A 12,616-nucleotide genomic window follows, 5' to 3' on the forward strand; every position below is an offset into this window, starting at 1 on the left:
ACAGTGTCTGTTGTTGAAAAAAAGCAGTTTATCACATACGTTGGAATGTCTTCATCAGTGCATCCAAGCTTGACTTTACACCCTGTGAAAGGTGAGGCGGAAGAGATTCCAAACTTTGGTCGAGACCCGTAAATCTGAGAGAAAAAGGAAAGAGACATTAGTGCAGTCTTTTGTCAATCTGTACTTTACGAGGCAGTCCCTTGTACGTTTGTTTGGGGTAAAGTAGTCTCTTACATGGCATTGTAGGATTCACAGGTGATGTTTAGGGGGATATCAACCAATCTGCCAGGATGGAAGCTGGCCAGCAGAACAACCAGATTGACTTGGAACCACAGCTGGAAGTCTTTTGGCTCAAAAACGTCGAATTTGGGAGCAAGAGCCATCAAGGTCAGGTCTAGCATTGTGTCTCTTACGGCTGTGTTTGTGATGATAGTGATGTTTTCCTGGAAAATAAATGGTTCATGGTTTAGGAGGACATCCATTCATCCTGATTGTTTTGTCAAATGACTTTGTCGAGAGCCAGGCCTCACTGTACAAGGTCCATTCCAGCCAGAGAGTGATGTACTGACCTGCTTGGTGACTTCAACAAAAGTCACAAAGAACTCATTGAGCTGCTCTTCCCTTGGAGATTCCAGCAAGCTGATGAAAACGTTCTTCACAAGAGTCTCATTCTCCAGAGCGCCAGTGCTTGGGTCCAGTATCAATTCAGCTTTCTGGTTTGGTGAGAGGGAGTCTAGAACTGCCACCTGGAGAGAAGAAGACAACAGAATACAATGCATTAGCCCTCTAAATAGCTATAATTCCACACATGAGCAGTGTCAAACTAGTCAATTCTGGTCATGCAAAGAACACTGGCAAACTATTGTTTTACCCCTGAGATGTTGAAGTCTTTGAGATCCGAATAGGTTGTGTACTCGGAGTATGAACCCAGGTTGATTGCAAGCCAGTCATTGTCATCGTGGATGTCCTGCCTGCAAGCTAAAAGACATGTATGGCCGTTTTGGTTATTGAAAAGTGGAGTACATTGATGTTATATTCAATAGACAAGGAAGCAACATGCCAACTGTTCACTCCTTTCAAACAAAGCACGCTTCATCCAGCATAGGCGATGAAGAATCAAACAGAAAGCCAATGAGCACAACAACCTGCTTGGTGAGTCCTACCTGGTCCATTGATGAGGTGCACAGATTTCCTCAGGTATTTCAGCAGGACTCTTGCGATTCCTTCTCTTCTATCCTGAGTCATTTCAGTGAAAGCTCTGTCCATTCCATTTACACTGTAAATGGGAAAAGATACACTCATGACGCTTCCACCCCACATTTGCAATAGATTTTAGTCATCGAATCCATGGCTAATTTTAGCCGGAAGTTGGACCCTACTCACATGACTTGGTAGTTGGTGCAGTTGACGTTTGAGGTAGCAATGGTGAGCATGACTTCATTAAAACTGGGGAGGATGGGAATCAGCTTTACTTCGAACCATGCAATCCAGTCCAGCGTTTCGAACTCTGGGAATTGAAGGCTGATGATGTTGAACGTCTGATTCATCATCACATCTCTCACGGCTGGATGGATGTCAGGAATCTGTTGAAACACACGACCAGAGTTCCTCAACACTGCACAACTCATCACGGCATTCCATCGAGCTTTGCCGGTAATAAATGAAAGTAGAAGATTGATAGGTTGCTCGTTGCTCATTTGTTGTCCTTCACTATCCACAAAGGGAGACACAGGAAGACATGGGGATTGCTATTTGTCAAGATGAAATCATGCAGTTTGTTTATCTCAAAAGTGCATTACCTCTTCCTTTGCGGTCAGTTGCGTCAGAAACTCGTCAACATTTTTGAAAGCGTCTCCTTCCTCCAGCCGCGTAAACACAAGTTTAATGTCATCTGTGTCATTCAATGCCCCAGAGGTCAATGTCAATTGTGCCACTTGGGTTGGGGTAAGCAGCGACAGTGATTCCTTCTACAAATAGCAAAGAAAAAGAAAGGTGGCACATGTCAGTGAGTGGCACGGTAATGTTATTGAGGGGATAACCGTCGAGACAAACACCTAGGAAACTTACGCTGGAGAAGTCGGGATTAAGGACTTGTAACTCCTGCAGTTCTGCAAAAACAGAAAAGATGCCAAAGTTCCTCTGGAGCCAGTCCATGCTTCCACTGGTGTTTGAGACACAGCCGGGATCTGAAACAAAAGCAGAGTTAAACAAATGGACTTTAAGTTCCCTAAGCAGATGACTTCAATGGATTGGCCCAGAGAAGTGTGTACGTTTTTGTGCTTTCCAGAACCATTTATTACCTGATGAGTCATTTCTTGAAAGGAATGGATAGATGTAATGAGTGAAGATCACTCGTTGTTGCTCTCTGTCCATGGAGGCTGATTGGTTGCTTAGAGCCTCAATGCTGAAAGAGAACAGAGCCCATGTTACCTATGTTATCTTGACTTCTTATTCAATTGTAGGCATATCACCAGTTGTATTGACGATGGCATTGGGTATCATGGCTTTACATACACAATTTGGTAGGTCTGACAACTGAAGTTCTTTGAGCTGAGACAGGAGAGGAAATTCCTAGATGGAGATGCCAAGAATGGACGGAGCATCTTCTGGAACAACTTGTCAACGAAACTGGCGTTGTTCAGCTGTGCATTCATGAAGTTGTTGAGTTTGACATCTCCAATGGCATCAAGGACATTTGGCATAGCTGGACTGCTGGTGTTGGGGTTCTGGAAAGGTATAAACAGATGTGTATTGACAAAATCCACACATATTGCCAACATTTTGTTGTAATTCTGGGATTCAACATACCATGCTGGAGTAATCCAGAAGAGCCTGGTCCAGAATAGCAGCATTGTTTTGGAAGAACAGCTTCCACATTTCTGTTGAGTAAGTCTTTTTGCTGGACAATTGGCATTTCAGGATCGTCACCAAGTTGTCCGCTGACAGAAGGGTTGTCTTAAAGAAAAGAATGCAGGGACGTGAACCAAATTAGACAACTGTGACATCAACATGAGTAACATCAATAAAGAAGATGAGGACAAGAGAAATGTATCTGTTGCTACTGACAACATTTAGTGGTGAATTGAAAAAGCTTACTGAGGAACAGGCATATTCAGAGATGTTGAAATTGCAAAGGGATTCATTGGAATTCCCAATCGACATTTGTTGCTTCAGTTGTGTGCTGTAGGAAACGGTAATGAAAAATACATTATTAGTTTACAAGTGATACCTTGTGTGTCTCAATGTCTTACAACCTGCACTGTGCAAGACAGCACTGAACCCACCTGTTAAATCCAGCACAAAGTTGTTTCTCTGCAAAAGAGAACATAAAAACAATAGTTCTTCAGACACAAATCATAAATTGCCAATCTGATTCAAGAAAATGTCAATTGCACAGCTAGCATCAACTTACCATTGACCAATGTTTCTTTGCACTTACGGGGGGAAATAATATTGTTACCAGTGTGAAATTAAATGAGAAAACAAAAGAGATGCTTTGGCTTTCTGAACAATGCCACAATGCAGATACCAGATGCATGACCTTTCCCATATCGTAAAAAAAGGTCTATTTGAAATAAGATCCCACTTAGAGAGTACTTACCACAATTAAAGCTGGAGGCCTTGAGCAACCTTTGAGGGGGATAATTTAAATAAGGTCAGTCAATCAACGGGAAGATTTGGGAGCATATGAGTTAGCAAAATAACAGAATGCCTTTTTGGAGATTTTTAAAATGTTCTATAAATGCTGGGCTCAGATGATACAGTGTCTGTTGTTGAAAAATAGCAGTTTATCACATACGTTGGAATGTCTTCATCAGTGCATCCAAGCTTGACTTTACACCCTGTGAAAGGTGAGGCGGAAGAGATTCCAAACTTTGGTCGAGACCCGTAAATCTGAGAGAAAAAGGAAAGAGACATTAGTGCAGTCTTTTGTCAATCTGTACTTTACGAGGCAGTCCCTTGTACGTTTGTTTGGGGTAAAGTAGTCTCTTACATGGCATTGTAGGATTCACAGGTGATGTTTAGGGGGATATCAACCAATCTGCCAGGATGGAAGCTGGCCAGCAGAACAACCAGATTGACTTGGAACCACAGCTGGAAGTCTTTTGGCTCAAAAACGTCGAATTTGGGAGCAAGAGCCATCAAGGTCAGGTCTAGCATTGTGTCTCTTACGGCTGTGTTTGTGATGATAGTGATGTTTTCCTGGAAAATAAATGGTTCATGGTTTAGGAGGACATCCATTCATCCTGATTGTTTTGTCAAATGACTTTGTCGAGAGCCAGGCCTCACTGTACAAGGTCCATTCCAGCCAGAGAGTGATGTACTGACCTGCTTGGTGACTTCAACAAAAGTCACAAAGAACTCATTGAGCTGCTCTTCCCTTGGAGATTCCAGAAAGCTGATGAAAACGTTCTTCACAAGAGTCTCATTCTCCAGAGCGCCAGTGCTTGGGTCCAGTATCAATTCAGCTTTCTGGTTTGGTGAGAGGGAGTCTAGAACTGCCACCTGGAGAGAAGAAGACAACAGAATACAATGCATTAGCCCTCTAAATAGCTATAATTCCACACATGAGCAGTGTCAAACTAGTCAATTCTGGTCATGCAAAGAACACTGGCAAACTATTGTTTTACCCTGAGATGTTGAAGTCTTTGAGATCCGAATAGGTTGTGTACTCGGAGTATGAACCCAGGTTGATTGCAAGCCAGTCATTGTCATCGTGGATGTCCTGCCTGCAAGCTAAAAGACATGTATGGCCGTTTTGGTTATTGAAAAGTGGAGTACATTGATGTTATATTCAATAGACAAGGAAGCAACATGCCAACTGTTCACTCCTTTCAAACAAAGCACGCTTCATCCAGCATAGGCGATGAAGAATCAAACAGAAAGCCAATGAGCACAACAACCTGCTTGGTGAGTCCTACCTGGTCCATTGATGAGGTGCACAGATTTCCTCAGGTATTTCAGCAGGACTCTTGCGATTCCTTCTCTTCTATCCTGAGTCATTTCAGTGAAAGCTCTGTCCATTCCATTTACACTGTAAATGGGAAAAGATACACTCATGACGCTTCCACCCCACATTTGCAATAGATTTTAGTCATCGAATCCATGGCTAATTTTAGCCGGAAGTTGGACCCTACTCACATGACTTGGTAGTTGGTGCAGTTGACGTTTGAGGTAGCAATGGTGAGCATGACTTCATTAAAACTGGGGAGGATGGGAATCAGCTTTACTTCAAACCATGCAATCCAGTCCAGCATTTCGAACTCTGGGAATTGAAGGCTGATGATGTTGAACGTCTGATTCATCATCACATCTCTCACGGCTGGATGGATGTCAGGAATCTGTTGAAACACACGACCAGAGTTCCTCAACACTGCACAACTCATCACGGCATTCCATCGAGCTTTGCCGGTAATAAATGAAAGTAGAAGATTGATAGGTTGCTCGTTGCTCATTTGTTGTCCTTCACTATCCACAAAGGGAGACACAGGAAGACATGGGGATTGCTATTTGTCAAGATGAAATCATGCAGTTTGTTTATCTCAAAGTGCATTACCTCTTCCTTTGCGGTCAGTTGCGTCAGAAACTCGTCAACATTTTTGAAAGCGTCTCCTTCCTCCAGCCGCGTAAACACAAGTTTAATGTCATCTGTGTCATTCAATGCCCCAGAGGTCAATGTCAATTGTGCCACTTGGGTTGGGGTAAGCAGCGACAGTGATTCCTTCTACAAATAGCAAAGAAAAAGAAAGGTGGCACATGTCAGTGAGTGGCACGGTAATGTTATTGAGGGGATAACCGTCGAGACAAACACCTAGGAAACTTACGCTGGAGAAGTCGGGATTAAGGACTTGTAACTCCTGCAGTTCTGCAAAAACAGAAAAGATGCCAAAGTTCCTCTGGAGCCAGTCCATGCTTCCACTGGTGTTTGAGACACAGCCGGGATCTGAAACAAAAGCAGAGTTAAACAAATGGACTTTAAGTTCCCTAAGCAGATGACTTCAATGGATTGGCCCAGAGAAGTGTGTACGTTTTTGTGCTTTCCAGAACCATTTATTACCTGATGAGTCATTTCTTGAAAGGAATGGATAGATGTAATGAGTGAAGATCACTCGTTGTTGCTCTCTGTCCATGGAGGCTGATTGGTTGCTTAGAGCCTCAATGCTGAAAGAGAACAGAGCCCATGTTACCTATGTTATCTTGACTTCTTATTCAATTGTAGGCATATCACCAGTTGTATTGACGATGGCATTGGGTATCATGGCTTTACATACACAATTTGGTAGGTCTGACAACTGAAGTTCTTTGAGCTGAGACAGGAGAGGAAATTCCTAGATGGAGATGCCAAGAATGGACGGAGCATCTTCTGGAACAACTTGTCAACGAAACTGGCGTTGTTCAGCTGTGCATTCATGAAGTTGTTGAGTTTGACATCTCCAATGGCATCAAGGACATTTGGCATAGCTGGACTGCTGGTGTTGGGGTTCTGGAAAGGTATAAACAGATGTGTATTGACAAAATCCACACATATTGCCAACATTTTGTTGTAATTCTGGGATTCAACATACCATGCTGGAGTAATCCAGAAGAGCCTGGTCCAGAATAGCAGCATTGTTTTGGAAGAACAGCTTCCACATTTCTGTTGAGTAAGTCTTTTGCTGGACAATTGGCATTTCAGGATCGTCACCAAGTTGTCCGCTGACAGAAGGGTTGTCTTAAAGAAAGAATGCAGGGACGTGAACCAAATTAGACAACTGTGACATCAACATGAGTAACATCAATAAAGAAGATGAGGACAAGAGAAATGTATCTGTTGCTACTGACAACATTTAGTGGTGAATTGAAAAAGCTTACTGAGGAACAGGCATATTCAGAGATGTTGAAATTGCAAAGGGATTCATTGGAATTCCCAATCGACATTTGTTGCTTCAGTTGTGTGCTGTAGGAAACGGTAATGAAAAATACATTATTAGTTTACAAGTGATACCTTGTGTGTCTCAATGTCTTACAACCTGCACTGTGCAAGACAGCACTGAACCCACCTGTTAAATCCAGCACAAAGTTGTTTCTCTGCAAAAGAGAACATAAAAACAATAGTTCTTCAGACACAAATCATAAATTGCCAATCTGATTCAAGAAAATGTCAATTGCACAGCTAGCATCAACTTACCATTGACCAATGTTTCTTTGCACTTTACGGGGGGGAAATAATATTGTTACCAGTGTGAAATTAAATGAGAAAACAAAAGAGATGCTTTGGCTTTCTGAACAATGCCACAATGCAGATACCAGATGCATGACCTTTCCCATATCGTAAAAAAAAGGTCTATTTGAAATAAGATCCCACTTAGAGAGTACTTACCACAATTAAAGCTGGAGGCCTTGAGCAACCTTTGAGGGGGATAATTTAAATAAGGTCAGTCAATCAACGGGAAGATTTGGGAGCATATGAGTTAGCAAAATAACAGAATGCCTTTTTGGAGATTTTTTAAACGTTCTATAAATGCTGGGCTCAGATGATACAGTGTCTGTTGTTGAAAAATAGCAGTTTATCACATACGTTGGAATGTCTTCATCAGTGCATCCAAGCTTGACATTACACCCTGTGAAAGGTGAGGCGGAAGAGATTCCAAACTTTGGTCGAGACCCGTAAATCTGAGAGAAAAAGGAAAGAGACATTAGTGCAGTCTTTTGTCAATCTGTACTTTACGAGGCAGTCCCTTGTACGTTTGTTTGGGGTAAAGTAGTCTCTTACATGGCATTGTAGGATTCACAGGTGATGTTTAGGGGGATATCAACCAATCTGCCAGGATGGAAGCTGGCCAGCAGAACAACCAGATTGACTTGGAACCACAGCTGGAAGTCTTTTGGCTCAAAAACGTCGAATTTGGGAGCAAGAGCCATCAAGGTCAGGTCTAGCATTGTGTCTCTTACGGCTGTGTTTGTGATGATAGTGATGTTTTCCTGGAAAATAAATGGTTCATGGTTTAGGAGGACATCCATTCATCCTGATTGTTTTGTCAAATGACTTTGTCGAGAGCCAGGCCTCACTGTACAAGGTCCATTCCAGCCAGAGAGTGATGTACTGACCTGCTTGGTGACTTCAACAAAAGTCACAAAGAACTCATTGAGCTGCTCTTCCCTTGGAGATTCCAGAAAGCTGATGAAAACGTTCTTCACAAGAGTCTCATTCTCCAGAGCGCCAGTGCTTGGGTCCAGTATCAATTCAGCTTTCTGGTTTGGTGAGAGGGAGTCTAGAACTGCCACCTGGAGAGAAGAAGACAACAGAATACAATGCATTAGCCCTCTAAATAGCTATAATTCCACACATGAGCAGTGTCAAACTAGTCAATTCTGGTCATGCAAAGAACACTGGCAAACTATTGTTTTACCCCTGAGATGTTGAAGTCTTTGAGATCCGAATAGGTTGTGTACTCGGAGTATGAACCCAGGTTGATTGCAAGCCAGTCATTGTCATCGTGGATGTCCTGCCTGCAAGCTAAAAGACATGTATGGCCGTTTTGGTTATTGAAAAGTGGAGTACATTGATGTTATATTCAATAGACAAGGAAGCAACATGCCAACTGTTCACTCCTTTCAAACAAAGCACGCTTCATCCAGCATAGGCGATGAAGAATCAAACAGAAAGCCAATGAGCACAACAACCTGCTTGGTGAGTCCTACCTGGTCCATTGATGAGGTGCACAGATTTCCTCAGGTATTTCAGCAGGACTCTTGCGATTCCTTCTCTTCTATCCTGAGTCATTTCAGTGAAAGCTCTGTCCATTCCATTTACACTGTAAATGGGAAAAGATACACTCATGACGCTTCCACCCCACATTTGCAATAGATTTTAGTCATCGAATCCATGGCTAATTTTAGCCGGAAGTTGGACCCTACTCACATGACTTGGTAGTTGGTGCAGTTGACGTTTGAGGTAGCAATGGTGAGCATGACTTCATTAAAACTGGGGAGGATGGGAATCAGCTTTACTTCGAACCATGCAATCCAGTCCAGCGTTTCGAACTCTGGGAATTGAAGGCTGATGATGTTGAACGTCTGATTCATCATCACATCTCTCACGGCTGGATGGATGTCAGGAATCTGTTGAAACACACGACCAGAGTTCCTCAACACTGCACAACTCATCACGGCATTCCATCGAGCTTTGCCGGTAATAAATGAAAGTAGAAGATTGATAGGTTGCTCGTTGCTCATTTGTTGTCCTTCACTATCCACAAAGGGAGACACAGGAAGACATGGGGATTGCTATTTGTCAAGATGAAATCATGCAGTTTGTTTATCTCAAAAGTGCATTACCTCTTCCTTTGCGGTCAGTTGCGTCAGAAACTCGTCAACATTTTTGAAAGCGTCTCCTTCCTCCAGCCGCGTAAACACAAGTTTAATGTCATCTGTGTCATTCAATGCCCCAGAGGTCAATGTCAATTGTGCCACTTGGGTTGGGGTAAGCAGCGACAGTGATTCCTTCTACAAATAGCAAAGAAAAAGAAAGGTGGCACATGTCAGTGAGTGGCACGGTAATGTTATTGAGGGGATAACCGTCGAGACAAACACCTAGGAAACTTACGCTGGAGAAGTCGGGATTAAGGACTTGTAACTCCTGCAGTTCTGCAAAAACAGAAAAGATGCCAAAGTTCCTCTGGAGCCAGTCCATGCTTCCACTGGTGTTTGAGACACAGCCGGGATCTGAAACAAAAGCAGAGTTAAACAAATGGACTTTAAGTTCCCTAAGCAGATGACTTCAATGGATTGGCCCAGAGAAGTGTGTACGTTTTTGTGCTTTCCAGAACCATTTATTACCTGATGAGTCATTTCTTGAAAGGAATGGATAGATGTAATGAGTGAAGATCACTCGTTGTTGCTCTCTGTCCATGGAGGCTGATTGGTTGCTTAGAGCCTCAATGCTGAAAGAGAACAGAGCCCATGTTACCTATGTTATCTTGACTTCTTATTCAATTGTAGGCATATCACCAGTTGTATTGACGATGGCATTGGGTATCATGGCTTTACATACACAATTTGGTAGGTCTGACAACTGAAGTTCTTTGAGCTGAGACAGGAGAGGAAATTCCTAGATGGAGATGCCAAGAATGGACGGAGCATCTTCTGGAACAACTTGTCAACGAAACTGGCGTTGTTCAGCTGTGCATTCATGAAGTTGTTGAGTTTGACATCTCCAATGGCATCAAGGACATTTGGCATAGCTGGACTGCTGGTGTTGGGGTTCTGGAAAGGTATAAACAGATGTGTATTGACAAAATCCACACATATTGCCAACATTTTGTTGTAATTCTGGGATTCAACATACCATGCTGGAGTAATCCAGAAGAGCCTGGTCCAGAATAGCAGCATTGTTTTGGAAGAACAGCTTCCACATTTCTGTTGAGTAAGTCTTTTGCTGGACAATTGGCATTTCAGGATCGTCACCAAGTTGTCCGCTGACAGAAGGGTTGTCTTAAAGAAAGAATGCAGGGACGTGAACCAAATTAGACAACTGTGACATCAACATGAGTAACATCAATAAAGAAGATGAGGACAAGAGAAATGTATCTGTTGCTACTGACAACATTTAGTGGTGAATTGAAAAAGCTTACTGAGGAACAGGCATATTCAGAGATGTTGAAATTGCAAAGGGATTCATTGGAATTCCCAATCGACATTTGTTGCTTCAGTTGTGTGCTGTAGGAAACGGTAATGAAAAATACATTATTAGTTTACAAGTGATACCTTGTGTGTCTCAATGTCTTACAACCTGCACTGTGCAAGACAGCACTGAACCCACCTGTTAAATCCAGCACAAAGTTGTTTCTCTGCAAAAGAGAACATAAAAACAATAGTTCTTCAGACACAAATCATAAATTGCCAATCTGATTCAAGAAAATGTCAATTGTACAGCTAGCATCAACTTACCATTGACCAATGTTTCTTTGCACTTTACGGGGGGGGGGAAATAATATTGTTACCAGTGTGACATTAAATGAGAAAACAAAAGAGATGCTTTGGCTTTCTGAACAATGCCACAATGCAGATACCAGATGCATGACCTTTCCCATATCGTAAACAAAAGGTCTATTTGAAATAAGATCCCACTTAGAGAGTACTTACCACAATTAAAGCTGGAGGCCTTGAGCAACCTTTGAGGGGGATAATTTAAATAAGGTCAGTCAATCAACGGGAAGATTTGGGAGCATATGAGTTAGCAAAATAACAGAATGCCTTTTTGGAGATTTTTAAAATGTTCTATAAATGCTGGGCTCAGATGATACAGTGTCTGTTGTTGAAAAATAGCAGTTTATCACATACGTTGGAATGTCTTCATCAGTGCATCCAAGCTTGACTTTACACCCTGTGAAAGGTGAGGCGGAAGAGATTCCAAACTTTGGTCGAGACCCGTAAATCTGAGAGAAAAAGGAAAGAGACATTAGTGCAGTCTTTTGTCAATCTGTACTTTACGAGGCAGTCCCTTGTACGTTTGTTTGGGGTAAAGTAGTCTCTTACATGGCATTGTAGGATTCACAGGTGATGTTTAGGGGGATATCAACCAATCTGCCAGGATGGAAGCTGGCCAGCAGAACAACCAGATTGACTTGGAACCACAGCTGGAAGTCTTTTGGCTCAAAAACGTCGAATTTGGGAGCAAGAGCCATCAAGGTCAGGTCTAGCATTGTGTCTCTTACGGCTGTGTTTGTGATGATAGTGATGTTTTCCTGGAAAATAAATGGTTCACGGTTTAGGAGGACATCCATTCATCCTGATTGTTTTGTCAGATGACTTTGTCGAGAGCCAGGCCTCACTGTACAAGGTCCATTCCAGCCAGAGAGTGATGTACTGACCTGCTTGGTGACTTCAACAAAAGTCACAAAGAACTCATTGAGCTGCTCTTCCCTTGGAGATTCCAGCAAGCTGATGAAAACGTTCTTCACAAGAGTCTCATTCTCCAGAGCGCCAGTGCTTGGGTCCAGTATCAATTCAGCTTTCTGGTTTGGTGAGAGGGAGTCTAGAACTGCCACCTGGAGAGAAGAAGACAACAGAATACAATGCATTAGCCCTCTAAATAGCTATAATTCCACACATGAGCAGTGTCAAACTAGTCAATTCTGGTCATGCAAAGAACACTGGCAAACTATTGTTTTACCCCTGAGATGTTGAAGTCTTTGAGATCCGAATAGGTTGTGTACTCGGAGTATGAACCCAGGTTGATTGCAAGCCAGTCATTGTCATCGTGGATGTCCTGCCTGCAAGCTAAAAGACATGTATGGCCGTTTTGGTTATTGAAAAGTGGAGTACATTGATGTTATATTCAATAGACAAGGAAGCAACATGCCAACTGTTCACTCCTTTCAAACAAAGCACGCTTCATCCAGCATAGGCGATGAAGAATCAAACAGAAAGCCAATGAGCACAACAACCTGCTTGGTGAGTCCTACCTGGTCCATTGATGAGGTGCACAGATTTCCTCAGGTATTTCAGCAGGACTCTTGCGATTCCTTCTCTTCTATCCTGAGTCATTTCAGTGAAAGCTCTGTCCATTCCATTTACACTGTAAATGGGAAAAGATACACTCATGACGCTTCCACCCCACATTTGCAATAGATTT

The 12,616-nt window shown here is 42.5% G+C and overlaps 1 protein-coding gene and 2 long non-coding RNA genes across 3 annotated transcripts; all 3 read right to left on the reverse strand.

The window, feature by feature from the left end:
* Positions 1-230: 230 nt before the first annotated feature.
* On the reverse strand, positions 231-1,270 carry LOC135561647 (uncharacterized). The gene is made up of 4 exons (XM_065003369.1): positions 1,164-1,270; positions 872-978; positions 531-746; positions 231-443 (listed from the first exon to the last, which is right to left on the reverse strand). The coding sequence occupies exons 1-4, from the start codon at positions 1,264-1,266 to the stop codon at positions 231-233; spliced, it is 639 nt and encodes a 212-aa protein (XP_064859441.1). The 5' UTR covers positions 1,267-1,270.
* An 803-nt stretch (positions 1,271-2,073) lies between these two features.
* On the reverse strand, positions 2,074-2,717 carry LOC135561585 (uncharacterized). The gene is made up of 3 exons (XR_010459582.1): positions 2,515-2,717; positions 2,301-2,404; positions 2,074-2,186 (listed from the first exon to the last, which is right to left on the reverse strand). It is a non-coding gene; the product is annotated as an uncharacterized LOC135561585 (long non-coding RNA).
* Positions 2,718-11,851: 9,134 nt separating this feature from the next.
* On the reverse strand, positions 11,852-12,257 carry LOC135561586 (uncharacterized). Its single transcript, XR_010459583.1, has 2 exons — positions 12,155-12,257; positions 11,852-12,029 (listed from the first exon to the last, which is right to left on the reverse strand). It is a non-coding gene; the product is annotated as an uncharacterized LOC135561586 (long non-coding RNA).
* Positions 12,258-12,616: the final 359 nt, after the last annotated feature.

Source organism: Oncorhynchus nerka, linkage group LG18 (assembly GCF_034236695.1).
Source record: "Oncorhynchus nerka isolate Pitt River linkage group LG18, Oner_Uvic_2.0, whole genome shotgun sequence".
Classification (NCBI taxonomy): domain Eukaryota; kingdom Metazoa; phylum Chordata; class Actinopteri; order Salmoniformes; family Salmonidae; genus Oncorhynchus; species Oncorhynchus nerka.